Raw genomic sequence first — 17663 nt, forward strand, 5'->3', positions numbered from 1 at the left:
CTGATTCAGAAGCGCCAGATTGTCATAGCAAAGTCGGAATTGACCCTTTTTTATTTTTTAGAAATAGCCTTTGTGCACAGCCAGCCTTGTACTCTTCTAGGTTCAAAAAACTGTCGTCCATAAAATGCGTTGCACAAATTCGAACATCTGGGTTGTGCTGTTCTGTTGTAAATAAATCTTAACCAATGGTTCCTAATTGCATCTACTTCCGGAAGGCCAAATAAAGTGCTTTTGCTTTCGTACTGAAACACACAGCGTCTCCCTGACATGCTGCTTCAACACTACTGCTGTTCCTGAAACCACTCCTTCTTTCTTTGCATGCACATTTGGGTGGCATTATGCTAATATTTCCACATAGTGATGTAGACATGTGGGGGCGTGTTAGAACGAGCCGTTTTAGGTAGGCGTGGCTGACTCTTAACTTCTATAAAGAATATCTCTTTGGATTTGAGACTTTAGTCTTTGCAACTTTACAGATCTTCTTTATGCACCAAGAGCTTGCAACACTCCAAAGTGAAAGGAAAACTTGAAATCGCATCATATGACCCCTTTAACCTTAAAAAAGTGTCAGACTATCTATGATAGATGACAAACAAGTTAGACATAGTGCGTTGTTTAAGTGCATGGTGTATAGTATGTCATTTGGGTAAGACCGTGAATAACAGACCGCTTTTTTTTCCCCGTTACATTTTGAGCTAATAAAATATTACAACTCAAATCAATATTTTTTTTATCAATTTATTTCCAGGTAGTAAGTAGCCCTGTAATAATAAGAAGAATATACTATAGAATATTTACATATTTTCATATAAAAGTGGGTTTTTACACTGTGTATAAATTGGACCGATGTTTACTGTTTTTACAGAGTACTGTTTTTACAGTTACAAGTAAATTTACAACTTAGTGTTTTATTGTCCATTTCAACAAAGTATGCGATATTTAGTGACACTGCTGTCATTTGTTAGTCTGGAGCCCTGTGTTTGGATTTCAGATAAAGGTGCTATAGCTAATACAGGTGCAGTGCTATACCTTAACAATACAGGGTTTATGGACGTTTGGGTTCAGTAACATTAGATATTTAGTCATTTGTTTCCAGTTCAGATTGTTTAAATAAATCTGCTGTTAGAGTAAAATCTGCTTGTATTTTTAAACAAGTGTTAACTCTCTCCAATCCAATGTTATTTCAGATGAAAATGGACCTTCAGTCATTATTAGGACGGAATCATAATCACCGAAGCGGACGGATACTTGGTGAGTATGGGTTTTAGTGGTGAAGGCAAGCATATATATTACTGTGGCTCATATGTAATTTAGGCATGTCTCTAGCACTGAGTATTTAACTTGAGAGGGTTTGTACTGTGGACATGAATGATTTCTCAAAATGATGTGGTTTGTCCTTCACAATAGCGACCCTGGCAACACCACTCAGTATACAATTCTGGATCTAGTAATCTAGCTTATCTGCTCAAAAGTTTTTCTTTTTTACGCTAACATTGGTTTCTTATTTATTTGACTAGTGGGATCCTGCATCATGAGCTGTTTAAGAAAGCACCCATCCTTGAATGAGACGACTGCATTCCAAATCCTGGATCGTTCCAGAAAAGCCTGTTTTTAGAGAGCCAAATTTATTGGGAACAGTGAGGAGTTTCCTGTAATGCTGAGAAATACTTAGAAATTGCGCTGAATGTTATCAAGTATATCGCTCATCTTTTGTGAAAAGGAGAGCCACAGGACAATCACGGGCATTTTCAGATGTCATAGACCTGTTGGACTGTTTATTATCATGCTTTTATGAGAACAGATGGACACATCTCTGATCAAATATGATATACCAATATCTAGTTGGAGGAATTTCTAGGATGTTTCTGATAGCTTTTATTTGTTTTTTTTTTCTTTTCTTCACATAGTGGGATAAGTCTTTATAAACCAACATGTCCAGATCATACTTCACCCCGAAAACAAAGTGAGATTATATTATGTAATAGGCATGGCTTTAAATTAAGCATTAAGTATTTTTATATCAAAACTTGCAAAAATGCAAAACTTTTATTTGCATAAATTGTGAAGTATTTATACTTTTTGGTAGTATTTGCTATCCTTTAATCTTTAATGAAAAGTAGTACAGTTAAAAAAAAATTTAATTTAAAATATCTGGATGCATCACAGTAATGGGAACTGGGGGGAAATGTGCTTAGTTAAAATGTCACAAAGTAAAATAGGTTTCTTGTTTATTATGCACAATATAATTCCTTTTATGAATTTCCTTTTTCTTTTGGTTTTGGGGTGAAATGTGACATGAACATGTTTCATGACATTCACCCAGTGCAAACGGAGAGCTCTTCCTCTGATTTGTGTGTGTGTGTGTTGCCAACATTAATATAAGTTTCATATTGAGTTGGTAAGAAGTCAATCCTATGCATTTATCCTCTGTATACAGTACATCACTGACTTAAGCTGACATTTTTATTGAGCTTGTTTTAATTCTTAATCACTGATTCAGACTGTGATCCTATGGTCATTAGAGAGCAGTCTGGATTTACCTTCTTTCTTTTACGTTGTGATGCAATATAAACAAATTTTTTGATACCTCTCTGTGTATATATTTAGGAAGAGACATGCTGAGTATAGTTTGGGACTTGTAAAACCTAATACAAGATATGTTTAATGTATTACTGTAAAACCCATGAACACATGAGGCTGATTTCATACGATATGACTGTCCTGTGAAAACTATTGCCACGTTTTCCTCTAGTGCAAAAGTAGATATGGCATTGCAGTATCGTGTTGTATTCTAAGTGGGTGAGTAATCCTTTTGAATTTAAAGTCTGTTTGAAAGGTATGCTTGAGTCCCGTTTGTGTGGCCCTCTTCAGATACTGTAATTGATATGCCTGTCATATGGTTCTCACTTGAGGATCCTTATTAGCCAATGCTTATTGTTTGATTTGCACTGACCTTAATCTGAGGGAGTCTTAATCTTTGACTGTGTATGCGCTCAAACTTTTCTTTAACTCCATATCCACTACGTTTAAGTCATTACATGCCAATGTTTTTCCCAATGGTGCAAAATATTGTATTGTTTGTAAGTTCTGTCTGATGATTGAATGTCAATAAATACTTTACTTATTTATTGATCTTCACTTCTTGAAAACACCCCTTCCATGCTCAAAGTATACGTGGCGACAGTTAAAAAAACCAAAGGTTATCCCACTGGATAGTAGATGCCATTCAACTGGCTTACATTCGCTGATCTAGGTTTTATACCCCAGACATCCCTGCCCTTTAGCCACGGATTTTGTCCGCCTAACCAACCTGTACCCCTGTCAGTGCTCAGGACTATTTTGTCAGAAGACTGTGGCCTTATAGCCCGGGCCGCGTTGATTCCGGGTTGACTGGATGAAAACTGGATGACGAGTAATTTCTAACTGCTAAATTCTGAAAAAACAGAGGTGTTAATTATAGGACCTAAAAACTCTGCATGTAATAACCTAGAACACTGTCTAAGACTTTATGGCTGCTCTGTCAATTCCTCGTCATCAGTTAGGAACCTAGGTGTGCCATTTGATAGCAATCTTTCCTTAGAAAGCCACGTTTCTAGCATTTGTAAAACTGCATTTTTCCATCTCAAAAATATATCTAAATTACGACCTATGCTCTCATTGTCAAATGCAGAAATGTTAATCCATGCGGTTATGACCTCAAGGTTAGATTATTGTAATGCTTTATTGGGTGGTTGCTCTGCGCTTAATAAACAAACTCCAGCTGGTCCAAAATGCAGCAGCTAGAGATCTTACTAGAACCAGGAAGTATGACCATATTAGCCCAGTTCTGTCAACACTGCACTGGCTCCCTATTAAACATCGTATAGATTTAAAAATCTTGCTTATTACTTGTAAAGCCCTGAATGGTCGAGCACCTCAGTATTTGAACGAGCTCTTGTTACATTATAGTCCTCCACGTCCGCTGCGTTCTCAAAACGCTGGCCATTTGATAATACCTATAATATCAAAATCAACTGCGGGCGGATGATCCTTTTCCTATTTAGCGCCCAAACTCTGGAATAAGCTACCTAACATTGTTCGGGAGGCAGACACACTCTTGCAGTTTAAATCTATATTAAAGACCCATCTCTTTAACCTGGCTTACACATAACACACTAACACATTTCTAATATTCAAATGTACTTGCTACATCACTAAAAGAATGGCATCTATGCTAATATTAGTCTGTTTCTCTCTTATTCTGAGGTCACCGTTGGCACCAGATATAGTCTGTATCCAGATCAGATGGTCACTGCAGTCACCCGGATCCAGTACGTATCCAGCCCAGCTGGTGGACCAGCACCTAGAGAGGACCTCTACAGCCCTGAAAGTCAGCAGAGACCAGGACAACTAGATGAGCACCAGATACAGCTCCCCAGTAAAGACCTTGTCTCAGACGGCCACCGGGACAAGACCACAGGAACCAGATGAGTCCTCTGCACAATCTGACTTTGCTGCAGCCTGGAATTGAACTGCTGGTTTCGTCTGGTCAGAGGAGAACTGGCCCCCCGACTGAGCCTGGTTTCTCCCAAGGTTTTTTCTCCATTCTGTCACCGATGGAGTTTTGGTTCCTTGCCGCTGTCGCCTCTGGCTTGCTTAGTTGGGGACACTTTATTTCCAGCGATATCGTTGACTTGATTGCAAATGATTGCAAAGATACTATTTAAACTGAACTGAGCTGGATGATGACATCACTGAATTCAATGATGAACTGTCTTTAACTGAAAATTGAGTGTTTACGATTGTCACTTTGCATTATTGACACACTATTTTCCTAATTAATGCTGTACAGTTGCTTTGACACAATCTGTATTGTTAAAAGCGCTATATAAATAAAGGTGACTTGACTTGATTGTGCCCTTTTTTGCCCCACGCTACCCTTAGGGCTGAAATGCCATTTGTTCGTGCAGCTACACAAACGTTAACAAATCGGGCTCCAGTATTCTGAGAAAAACAGTTTTCCCCTAGCGTAGGAAACGCAATGCTCGTTCCTGTTATCTCAAGGAACTGAGATTACGTTATTAATCGGAGTGTTTTTTTAAAGAAAAGCTGAAAGACTTTCACATTTAATCTTCACAGAATTATTAGTGTGTAAGAATGACAGCCGTGAACTGTCCATTATTTCGCTATTTTGGAAGACTCATCTTTGTGCCATTCAACACTTGGCTATCTACCAAGCTCTGTGATTTCCCTAGGAGGTCTACAATTATCATTGGTGGCTGGATGTTGAATGAATTAAAAATGCTGAACAGAATGCGAAGGTCAGCTGGAACAGAACAGAGAGGTGGAAGCTTTCTAATTCCACATTCATAATGGCAGGTAATTACTTGAATTTTCAGCAGGCCACAATGGACAGAATGTTCATAGAAGACAATAAGGGCTTTCTCTTTTTCACGGCAAAGCATGATAATCACATTCTCAGACCTGCCATATTGCTCAGAAAAGGCAACATTTCACTTGTGCAATCATAACTTATAATTAATTAACAGACTGTGTTAACATTGATCTTACACTCTAAAAACTGCTGGGTCAAAAAGGGACGAACCCAGCGCTGGGTTGTTTTGACCCAACAATTTGGGTTATATGTTTGACCAGCATGCTGGCTTGCTTTTTTATGGTTTAAAATAAGTACATTGCTAGGCTAAAATTAACCCAAATTGAGCTAGACATTAAACCTACAAACCTTGTTCATTTTAAAATCACTTTTACACACTCAAAAGTAGGGGTTGCACCGACTAGTCGACTTCAATGCTCTGCCATGACGCTTTAAAGGGGTCATATGGTGTTGCTAAAAAGAACATTATTTGGTGTAATGCAATGTGTTTATGCGGTTTAAGGTTAAAAAAAACACATTATTTTCCACATACTGTACATTATTGTTTCTCCTCTATGCCCCGCCTTTCCGAAATGTGTCGATTTTTACAAAGCTCATCGGTCCGAAAAGCGAGGTGTGCTCTGATTGGCCAACTATCCAGTGCGTTGTGATTGCCCGAATACCTCAAGCGTGTGACGGAAATGTTACGCCCCTTACCATATTGTGATGCCGTGTCCGGCCGGAGAGACGAGACAAAACCATTAAAACCCATTATAAACAAGGCATTTGTAGCATCCAGTGGGGACATAATTACTGATTAAGGCCAAACATAGTAGTTTCGCTTTCACAACGAAACACACAGCGTCACACACGGTGGCCTAGAGTGAGCGGCGCGGCCGGCGGATTCGACGAAGGAGCATCCGGCGGGCTTGCAGCAACCACATGTTACGACCCCGGGCTGGACTCCGCTTCGTCCACGGTGAAAGCCGATCCGGCGATCCACAGCGCAAAGTTGTTGTATTTCCTCATCGACCAGCACGGATCAGCTCCAGGCATGACGAAGCAGATATCATTCTCTTTTGGAAGGACAAACAAAGTAGTTTCACTTTCACAACAAAACACACAGCGTCTTCACGACATGGTGGCAGCAACAACAATACTACAGCAAGAATAAAAGTTACGCCTTCTTTCTTTGCGTGAACATTTGGGCGGCGTTATGCAAATCTTCCCACATCGTGAGGTAGATATGTGGGGGCGTGTTAGAACGAGCCGTTTTAGGTAGGCGTGGCTGACTCTGAACTTTTATAAAGAATATCTCTTTGGATTTGAGACTTTAGTCTTCGCAACTTTACAGATCTTCTTTATGCACCAAGAGCTTGTAACACTTCAAAGAGAAAGGAAACATTGAAATCGCATCATATGACCCCTTTAAACCCCCAATATTCAAAACTAGCAATTACAACCCCCCAATATCTGCCATGTCCACATGAAAAACATGTAGAATCTGTATATTTTGTAAAAAAAAATGTTGTGCCGATTCGAATGCGAGTTTGTCAATTAAGGACTAAAGTCTCCCTCCATTGCATAAATTGGTAACGCCCAACTATTGCTTCGCAGTTTGCACTTTGTGCTGCTTACTGGAAGACCACCAGCTCTGGAAATGAAAGGAAGCGCTGCCCAGCAGACTATTCTGAGTCGCTGGTTTAACAATAAAAAGAATAAAATAAATGCTGAGACTGAGAAAGCTGTATGATAATATTATAATCTTGCTCAGGGGTTTTAAAAGTGTGGCGCGTGCCTCCTCGGGGGGCGAGAGCATGTCAGAGGAGCCGCCTCCGGCAGGGCCGGGCGATATGAAGATGTACATCAATAGAGATTTATAGTTTATCTGTAAATATATCATGCAGTGCAGAACTGCTTATACACAAGCACCAAAGAAACATTGATGAATGCGAAGAAAGAGTGGGATGTGTTTGACAAGTTTTTAAAAGCACAATGAACCGTGTAAGACAGCCGAATTCGGTACTGACAGGCAGCTTGACACACCTAAAGCGAGACCGTGCAGAAAGAGACACCTCGTATTGTAGCTAGCTAGCAAATTCACTGCAATTTAGCAAGTTATCAAAAAACAATAAATTAGGCTATACTTTACTGGAGTCCTTAAAACATTTTAAGAAATGAAACAGATGTGTAATAAGTCAGGTTCATGTTAAAGTTCTCTGTAGAAACAGCATTTTTTCTGGCTTATCTGTGTCAACGTGAGGGAAGAGGAAGACAGCAGACAGGAAGCTGTTTCAGATGCGCTGGTAAGAAAATAGGGAGAGGTGCAGACATATTGATGAATGTTTGATAATACACAAATTATACACAGAAATGTATCTGTGAGTACACTCTAAAAAATGCTGGGTTGTTTCAACCCAACTTTTGGGTTAAAAATGTAATTAAAGAATTTAACCCAACACCTGGGTTAGTTCATATTTGACCCAAAGTTGGGTTGAAACAACCCAGCATTTTTTAGTGTAGGCTATGTCTGTGATCTATGCTGATTTTTTTTTTTTTAATTTAAGGTTTATTTGGTAAAATAAAATAATTAGCATAAACAAAAATAGTTAAATAGAAAAAGAAATATCTATCTATCTATCCCTGCCACCACCCCCTTCTCTTGGAAGGACATTATCTATCGATCTATCTGTCTGTCTGTCTGTCTGTCTATCTATCTATCTATCCCCATTATCTATCTATCTATCTATCTATCTATCTATCTATGAGATTTGAAAAGGAAGGGAAAAAAAGTTCGGCAAAAGACGGGCTCGAACCCGGGTCGATTGCGTCAAAAATCCAACGTCAATCGCTTATCCATCTGCACTGGAACTAATAAGTCACAACCACTTTTAATTAAATTTAAATAAACACCCCGTATTTTGAATTACATAGTAAGAGCAATTGATACAATACATTTAAACTGAGCTACTTTAATACCATGTCCGAACTTTCTACCACGACTCTGCTGTTCTTCAGCTGGTTCTTCCTGTATACATTGATTGACAGATGTCTCGTCCAGTCAGCGGTGAGTAATCCCAAACCAATGGCGCTGTCTCAAACTATACCTACCTCTTCCGGTTTGTCTGAATTGTGTTGTGTTTTCTGACTTGTTCATTTGTTTTCGAATTTGTCATTGTTTTCTGACTTATTTTGTTTTCAAGTTTGTCATTGTGTTTTCTGACTTGTTATAATGTTTTCTGAATTGTTGTTGTGCTTTCTGAATTGTTATTTTGTTTTTTAGACTTGCATTTGCGTTTGTAATTTGTTCTTTTGTTTTCAGAATTGTGATTTGTTTTGCACTTCTCGGCCACCGTAAAAATACCCTTTCCTTGTTATTACATATGAAATAATTGTGGGGTGAAAAATTGTGCTTATATAAAGGTTCCATGCTAGCAGGGCTTGTCTGGGTTTCCCAACATATAAGCGACTCAATGTCGCCCTTCAGTGCTGTAGTTGCATAAAAGCATCATGAACTAATGCTTTAAACAAATAATTCAGAGAGAAAACGGAGGGTACACGCATATTCAAATTAAGAAGAGCAATTTAACCCTTTGTGAATGTGGTGACTAAAAATAAATAAAGCTGAAAAGTCCACTGTCGTGTTTCTATCGGCTACCGCAGGCGCATGCGCGGAACTGACGTCACGCGTTGCGTTCCCTCTCTCAGCCCCTCGGTTCAGCATGGCGCCGCTCTTGGTCGCTCTGAAATGCGGATTTCACATGCAAAGGCGTAAATTGTCCGTGTTGCTCCAGCAGAGCAGCGCCGTTGACGCGTGGACCTGTCACCAGCACCGAGCGGCGAATAAACGCAAGCCGCGGAGCACTTACCAGGTAACTTACAGTCACCTCTGGCACACAGTCGCGTGAGGACAGCGACTCAAACTTTACACACTAACAACAGTTCACTAATGCAGCCGTTGTGCGCATGCTTTTCTTTCACACTGTCCGCTGCTTACTGAAGTAGGCAGTTGTTATGTTTCATCGTGACTCTGTTGTGTAAATGTGAAGCTGTTGGTCATTCGTAGGAACCATCAGTGTTATTTTCTGCTACATAGCAACGCGATTACAGTATATGCTGATATATAATGTCAGCAGACAAGCTGAGTTGTTGAGTATGTAGCTACACTACTTTGTCTGTTGTAGACTGTTTCAGACTTAACTTTTAACCACTGGTTTGGAGTTAACTCCTTCCGTCCCGTGGGTCATGTGATAGAAACATGTGTGCTTGGATAAGACTGAATCCCTCTCTGGCTTCAGCTCATATCAGTGTAACATGTGACGGGGCCCTGTTTGACTCCCAAACCCCTTTATGTTGTTGTGACTGAAGTATCTTTTCTCCTCCCACAACATTCAATCAGAGTCCTTGTGCCAGACAACAAGTTCCCAATTAGGTGTGACGAGGACCAGTGTGTTTTTGACAATACAGTAATGTGTGACATTAACTGCAAATGAAAGAAAAACTGGCCATATAGTTTTTTTGTTGTTGCAAAAGACATGGATATTATTGCAGTACGATTTATTGTCAGGACAACTGACGGTGTCATAGAAAACGCTTTTTGTATGCTTATAAGTAGGCAGTAACTTGTGATGTGAATGATTCAACACTAGGGACAACATATTGTTATTTATATTTCTACTTTTATTATTATTATTATTATTTTTAAATCAGCTAGTTGGTGAGTTTTCAAACAGCTAGTCGAGTGTAGGGATGCAACGATTATAGATTTTGTTGGTACGATTACTGTCTGAGGAATAATCACGGTTTCACGATTATGGCGATTATTATGCATTTATCAATGTTTAAAATCACATGAACACTCACATGAAGTGTTATTTTTTTGCTGGCTTTTGAAACCGAAATATCACAGTAACCAACATTACAGCACAAAATAATGATAAACAAAAGACAAAGAAAAGTCCATCTCTCCCATTGGAATTTAAAAAAGGTGACCTCTGCTCTGTAGGCATCCATGACAGTATTTCTCTTTTGAAAATAACAAATAGATCACAAAAGTATTTAATGTTTTCAGTTTGTACATTCTTTACATCTCTTTTGGACCTGGGGTAGAGAATTTGGAAACATGGTGAAAAAAAAATCTTATGAATAATACTACAACAGGGATAGTAAATAACAGTTAATGAAGTATTATTAATATATATTAACTTTATCCCAAAGGGGAAACTGTTACTAATGATGGAAATAAACTGAAATATTATTGTAATCAACTGTCATCCATACGTATTCATTTTAATAATCTTTATAATAATTCATATGATTTTACATGTGGCCTGAGAAAATCATGCCTATTATTTTGGTTTGTGAGATCGGAGATCGCGCTGCGCACGTGTTCAAACATTCAGGAGGACACAGACTTCTTGAGAACGCTGCCCCGTGACTTTTATTAATAAAATAGATTAAATAGCCTACTGGAGAGATGCACAGACGCAGGTAGGCAACTGTCTCCTCTCTCTCTCTCTCTCGATCGAAAAATTAATTCAAATAGCTAAATATTATAATTAAAGGGGTCATATGATGCGATTTCAATGTTTCCTTTCTCTTTGGAGTGTTACAAGCTCTTGGTGCATAAAGAAGATCTGTAAAGTTGCGAAGACTAAAGTCTCAAATCCAAAGAGATATTCTTTATAAAAGTTAAGAGTCAGCCACACCTACCTAAAACGGCTCGTTCTAACATGCCCCCACATATCTACCTCACTATGTGGGAAGATTTGCATAACGCCACACAAATGTTCACGCAAAGAAAGAAGGCATAACTTTTATTCTCGCTGTAGTATTGTTGTTGCTGCCGCCATGTCCTGAAGATGCTGTGTGTTTCGTTGTGAAAGCGAAACTACTTTGTTTGGTCTTCCAAAAGAGGACACGACTAGAAATCAGTGGTTAAGTTGTATTTACAACACTGTTCCAGAACAGTTTAAACCAAATATCCAGATGTGTGCAGCACATTCAATGGAGAACCGTTTCCGGATCCTGGGAGAGTAGACTACAATGCCAGCTCTTCTGACTCACAGACTGTAAGTACGTTTTCATATTTAAAGGATTTGCCACTGATGATTCAAACGCGAGTTTTGGGCAGTGTAGAGTAGCACTTGTTGTTTGTCATTTCTCTGATCACAAATGCAGACATGGTTTTATGTTTACGTGGCGCGATGCAATGCAACGCGTAAAAAGACAGTATAAGTCATTATAATCCATAATTATGTCCCCACTGGATGCAACAAATGCCTCGTTTATAATGGGTTTTAATGTTTTTGTCTCGTCTCTCCAGCCAGACACGGCATCACAATATGGTAAGGGGCGTAACATTTCCGTCACACGCTTGAGGTATTCGGCCAATCACAACGCACTGGATAGCTGGCCAATCAGAGCACACCTCGCTTTTCAGACCGATGAGCTTTGTAAAAATCGACGTGTTTCAGAAAGGCGGGGCATAGAGGAGAAATAATAATGTACAGTATGTGGAAAATAATGTGTTTTTTTTTACCTTAAACTGCATAAACACATTTCATTACACCAAATACACAAAATTATGTTCTTTTTAGCAGCACCATATGACCCCTTTAATTAATTCAAATAAATGGGATCTTACCGCGCTATTTCATCTCTTTCTGATCTGAAGCGGTCATGAATGCTGAGCTAACGAGCCGTAGCTTTGCGTCAGGTTTTTCTTGCCTTCACGTCGTGCACTAAAATTGTTCAACATACAGCTAGCCGTGCATTATCCCTAATCATAGGCGGAGCATGTGTAAGGCTGGGGGAAAGGGCTTAGCCTCCCCCTGGCCACGGGGATTTGGGGCAAAAATGCCTTTAAATTGGACAAAAATGCCCCTGCACAAACAAATTAAATCTATTACGTCTGTTGCTAACAAAGTGAAAATGAACAGTGTCGATTGTGGCATCAAATTAAGATCTGCTCATGTTGCGCCGTATTTCATTTTAGGTGTTTTTACAGTGTTGCGCATTTGAACCAATCACACACAATTCTGTTGAGCTTAGGAATGCAATGGCCAATCAGGCGTTCAGATGAATCATCGCTGAAACAGATCAGTTTTGTTGAGTGCGCGCGCGTTCGCTGACTGAATTCCGCGAATTCTCTCATCATAAACAACAAAGCACAGATGCACGTACAATGTAAGAGATTAATTTCACACAGTGTATACAGCTGCAGCTGTGCACTTATGAATAACTCTCCGTTTTCTACCCTGCTTTTAGCCCTCTGATTTGAATACTCTGTGTACATCTTAAAGGGGACATCGGATGCCCATTTTCCACAAGTTAGTATAATTCTTTAGGGTCTTCATGAAATGTCTGCAACATACTTTGGTTAAAATTCCTCAGTGGTCGTGTAAAATAACACCCTTTTTACCATGTCAAAAACAGCTCTGTTCACAGCAACCTGTTTCGGTGCATGTCTCTTTAAATGCTAATTAGCTCTGCTCATCACACCCCTCTCTTCCGTGGAAGGCGATTTGCACCTAATCATAAGAAATATAAAGTCATCCTTGAGTTTGAACTTTTTAGCAAAACCTGCCTTGAATTGTCCCTCGTCAGTGGTGTATAAAGTACCTGAAAGCCATACTCAAGTAAAAGTACAGATATCTTACCAGAAAATGACTTTGGTAGAAGTTGAAGTCACTGTTTTGAATATTACTTGAGTAAAAGTCTTAAAGTATGTGATATTCATTGTACTTAAGTACAGAAAGTATTTCTTTGCGTGGGTTGTGCTCCGGCACGGCTCCAGCGCGAATGAATGTAATGTTCTGAAGAGTATGTGTGGCAGTCAGTCACTGCACTGATGTGGATATTTAATGTACTTCGCAATCACAGATTCTAGCCTACGTCTTGGAATATATGATCCAAATAAGAAATTTCACCGGATACTGAACAAGTAAGTAACAAGTCTGCCACAAATTTAACTAGCCCGAATAAAATATATTGTATTTTTTCTTCAAATAACAAGTCAAGAGAGTAGGGGTGCAATGGATCACAAATCTCACTGTTCGGATTATATGACATTATCATATCACATTTTGAGTCACAGATTGGATCATTTTTCAGATGAGCAAAAAAAATATGGTTCTTTATTATTTAAGTAACACTTATTATTTAAAGAACAATTTAAATAATAAAAAACTAGTAGCATATAGGGATGTAACGATTCACTGAACTCAATACAATTTTCTCACAATTTCTTTTTTAACAAAATGAGATTTAAGACAGATTTTAAAAAAAGGTGTCCTTTTGTTATTTCTCAGACCAAAAGGCTGCACATTACTTTGTGAAATTGAAAATGTCAAACAATATACTAACTTGAAATTTTAAAACCTATCCCAAATCAAATAAATAAATAATACAAATAAAATAAATTTCTCCATGCAAGTAAACTAAGGTTTTACCTGTGTATTTTAATCACGATCCAAACAAAGATGTTGCATACATGTTATTTAGATTGTGAAATTTTGAAACAAAAACAAAATGGTCTGACTTTGCTTTGTGGTACTGCATAAAAAAAATCTGAACGAAACAAAAACAGCAGACGGGCTGAATGAGATGCAAATGTCACTCTCTGACAGCAGGTGGCGCTTAAACAGCAGGTATTTATAGGCTGCTGTCGCTTTAAGACCGAATGCACGGATCCAATATAATGATGCACGTGCGATTTCTTTCTTCACTGTTTACATTCATTTACTTGAAAATACTTGCCGAGATAGTTATTTTGAGATAATTTTGCGTGTATGTGTCCGTTCAAGCGAAAGAGGAATCCATTCTGTGTTCGTGCTCTGCCTGAAATGCCGCTCTGTATGTGCGCGCTTTGAGCGTGTGTGCGCGAGCACCGGACTGAATTTTTCATGCACATGAATGGTTTAAAATGCCTGAATGTTTCAATTGGTAAGACTTAGAAACACGTGTAAATGATAAACTATGATCTGTTTCACCCCTACAAGCGAGTGAACAACGCGAATCAAGGAAGGGATTTTATATTGACTATTCAAGATAGCCCGTCGGGCAAAACAGTGATACATTTTAGTAGCGCGACTGGAAAACACAATAGCCCCGGGACGTCGCTAGCCGTGCACATGTTTTCATAAACACATAATCCTTTCTGAATTACAATCCGCCATCAAAATGATATACATTTAATTATTCTAGCTGCTGTGAGAAAAGGCTATAAACGATCGGCCAGCTGCAGGATCCTCACATGCGATAGCCTAGTAGCCGGTATAACTTCTTTATAGGGCTGGGTATCGTTCAAAATTTTTCAATACCGATACCTTGACTTCGATACCGGTTCCTGAACGATACTTTTTTCAATACCAATTTTATTAAATCAATTTTAATAAGATTACATTATCTAAAAAAAAAAAAAAAACTTTGATTTTATTTTTTAGCTTATTGATGTTTACAAACTCAAAGACTCATCTCCTGAGCCATCCTGTCACTTTAAGAGAATGCACTGATACAGTACGTTCAGCCAGCTATGTCTGCTATAGGATAGCCTACTTACCAAGATGCTTAATATTTGCGCGCGGTTTGGTGCGCTTCGGATGAGCGCACACACAAATCTTATCACTGCGCGCGCGAGCTCGTATTCTCTGGCTCTTAAATGTTTAAACTGGCAAAGCTTAAACGAGTTTAGCTTAAACTCAGATATCAACGTGTGCCTGTCAGGTCTCACCTGTGCGCACGCGCTATCAGTACCCGGGTGATGACGGAATGAATGTTCATATTCCAGCATACGGCATTCGCATTGAACAAGAGTGAATGGTTTGTCCACGTTTTTTTTCCATCGCTGTTGTTGTAATGTATTGGGAAGCCAGAATGCGCATCCATCAACAGAAACCTATATTAGCCGAGCCCTGTTTGCTTTACGTGTTATTTATAGCAAACCGAACCGTGTGTGGAGAACCGTACGGTTCCGTACCGTTCCACCCCTAGTAATGACGCAGTGCCATGCTCGAATTTCCCATGAAAACCTACCCGTACCTAGGGTTGGGTACCGAAACCCGGTACCAATATGGTAAACCTATGTAACTGGTATGTACTAGAACCGAATCAGAACGCAGATTTCGGTGCCATGCCTGAGCCATCGATTGAAATATTTCCTACGGTTCTCCGAAACGGACGTAAGAAGCATCATCACTGGCACCGCATGTGAAAAATAATTTCCCGACTCAAATCGTAAAGCTCTAATAATACAAATCCAACACATCTTTGTAGTAAGGAGAGTGTCCATGTTGTTTTCACATTCCGACTTAAAAGCACAACTCGGGAAACGAGAGCATCCGAGGAGCGCGTGAATGCAGTAATTACACTTGCTCTGATGGCAGCAGGTAGCCTTCCGTTAACTAAGCTAAACATGCTTAAATTAAAATGCCTAAAGCTAAACCTCCCTTGTATTCACATTTCTAAACCTGTTGTCCAACAAAAGAGAACATTATAACCTTTTTACTCCACAACACCAGTCAAATGCTTCCTTTTGTGATTTGATGAGGCTTCTTGTCACAGAATGAGGCAGAAAATATTTTCCATATGCTACTTTAAAAAGAATACATCAATTAGCAATAGATTATAAATTAGGGTGACCATACGTCCTCTTTTCCCCGGACATGTCCCCTTTTTGGACCTACAAAAATGCGTCCGGCCGGGATTTCGTAATTGCCCAAAATGTCCGGGATTCGGCTGTTTTCTTATTCCCACTCCCCCTGAATCTCTGACCATTGCCGCCTGCTCCCGCTACATGTTTCGCTCCTGCGATGTTCGTGTCCACTCCTTTAAACTTTCAGGGAGTCGCTCTCAGGATGCGGTGTATTTAAATAGTTTTGAATGAGCGTTTGCGCTGTTTACTTTCACTTTCGATTTCGCAATCACACTAGGCTTGATAGACGGTGCTGACGGTTTAAAAAACTTGTAGTTTATTTTACAGGAATATTTTGTATTCTCGCTAAAGTACAGTATTTACCTGGCAACAAAAGTTGCCAATAAAATCTTGTAAATATATTTTGCAGCAATTTTTTGTAATTTCACTAAAGTACAGTATTTACCTGGCATCTAAAGTTGCCAATAAAATCCTGTAAATACCCCTAAATCCAAGCTGATGTTGTAATAATTTAACAATGAAAATGCTGCAAAGAATAATTTTAACAGTAAATTGTAAAATATGGATTAAATGCGTTATCATGAGCACTATCTTAATACATTTACAAATGAATAAAAACCAAGTCAAAGATGTTGCAAATAAATATTTATTAAAACTGGCAGAAAGACATTGCAAGGCTTTTACTGGTAAAAATAAAAATGTCATTCTTTCAACAGTTAAAAACACTAGTTTATTAATAAATAATTCAAATATCTCCTTACTATTTATTTTTTATTTGTTTGTTTGGCCACTGTGCCGAGATTGTGTTTGCATGCAGTACAAATAGTCTACGGCGGCATTTGTGCCACTTTGAAAAACAAATAACTAAAATAAATAAGATCAGCATCACAATATTTTAAGAATAAACTAAAAATTACGATAATAAAATCATGTTATATTGCGTGAAGTTAATGTGAAAATTACAACTATACTCTGCCAAAAAAAGTGTTTTGCATCCAACCTGACATTCTTCACATTTAACATGTAAAACAGCAATAAAACATGGGCTTATTAACGTTTTTTGAAACTCGATTTTATGAGATGTTCGTTTTTATTAAATTGTTCTAATTTATTTAACATGCATTCAAATATTTATTCATGTTTATTTCATGCTGCAAATATTAGAGGAAAATATCATTGATTCACATGTCGCTTGAACTGAGGCAAATATAGTTATCTCTCTACAAATTAAAGAGCGTAAAGGGGGCATAACACACACAGTTTCACCCAATCTCATGTTAATCTTGAGTACCTATAGAGTAGTACTGTATCCTTCATATCTCCAAAAAGTCTTTAGTTTGACCATATTTATAAAAGAAAGATACGGCTTTACGATTCTCTCTGGAAAAAGCAGAGCTCCTGGAGGCACGCCGTGGGCGGAGCTAAAGAGTGACGAGCACTTGAGCGCCGAATGCCAACAAAACAGACATTTGATGCCGTTTCACTTACCGTCTGCAGTTCAGAATCATGACCGGGATCTTTTATAGCTGGGACCGCTCCATCTTTCAGTATCAAACGATGTGCAAATCCAGCGTCGAACTGGGCCTTGTTTATAAAACGTTCGTCAACAAACACACTTGTGAAACTCCGTTGCTGCTCCGGAAAAACAAACTGTAT

At 38.7% G+C, this 17663-nt stretch overlaps 2 protein-coding genes and 1 long non-coding RNA gene across 4 annotated transcripts in view; 2 read left to right on the top strand and 1 right to left on the bottom strand.

The window, feature by feature from the left end:
* Positions 1-1940, top strand: part of zdhhc15b (zinc finger DHHC-type palmitoyltransferase 15b) — a 10720-nt gene extending 8780 nt beyond the window's left edge. For both annotated transcript variants that reach the window (XM_016256358.1, XM_016256360.1), the window contains 2 exons: positions 1188-1251; positions 1518-1940. In XM_016256358.1, coding sequence (XP_016111844.1) covers positions 1188-1228 — 41 coding nt within the window. In that variant the 3' untranslated portion in view covers positions 1229-1251; positions 1518-1940. The remainder of the gene's footprint in view (positions 1-1187; positions 1252-1517) is intronic.
* Positions 1941-1953: 13 nt separating this feature from the next.
* Positions 1954-9849, bottom strand: LOC107570160 (uncharacterized). Its single transcript, XR_001606997.1, has 3 exons — positions 9838-9849; positions 7501-7504; positions 1954-2026 (listed from the first exon to the last, which is right to left on the bottom strand). It is a non-coding gene; the product is annotated as an uncharacterized lncRNA (long non-coding RNA).
* Positions 9018-17663, top strand: part of abcb7 (ATP-binding cassette, sub-family B (MDR/TAP), member 7) — a 60882-nt gene continuing 52236 nt past the window's right edge. The window contains exon 1 of the mRNA XM_016256357.1: positions 9018-9225. Within this exon, the coding sequence (XP_016111843.1) occupies positions 9076-9225 (150 nt within the window). The 5' untranslated portion in view covers positions 9018-9075. The remainder of the gene's footprint in view (positions 9226-17663) is intronic.

The sequence above is a fragment of the Sinocyclocheilus grahami genome, unplaced genomic scaffold, assembly GCF_001515645.1.
Source record: "Sinocyclocheilus grahami isolate Dianchi unplaced genomic scaffold, SAMN03320097.WGS_v1.1 scaffold1422.1, whole genome shotgun sequence".
NCBI classification, from domain to species: domain Eukaryota; kingdom Metazoa; phylum Chordata; class Actinopteri; order Cypriniformes; family Cyprinidae; genus Sinocyclocheilus; species Sinocyclocheilus grahami.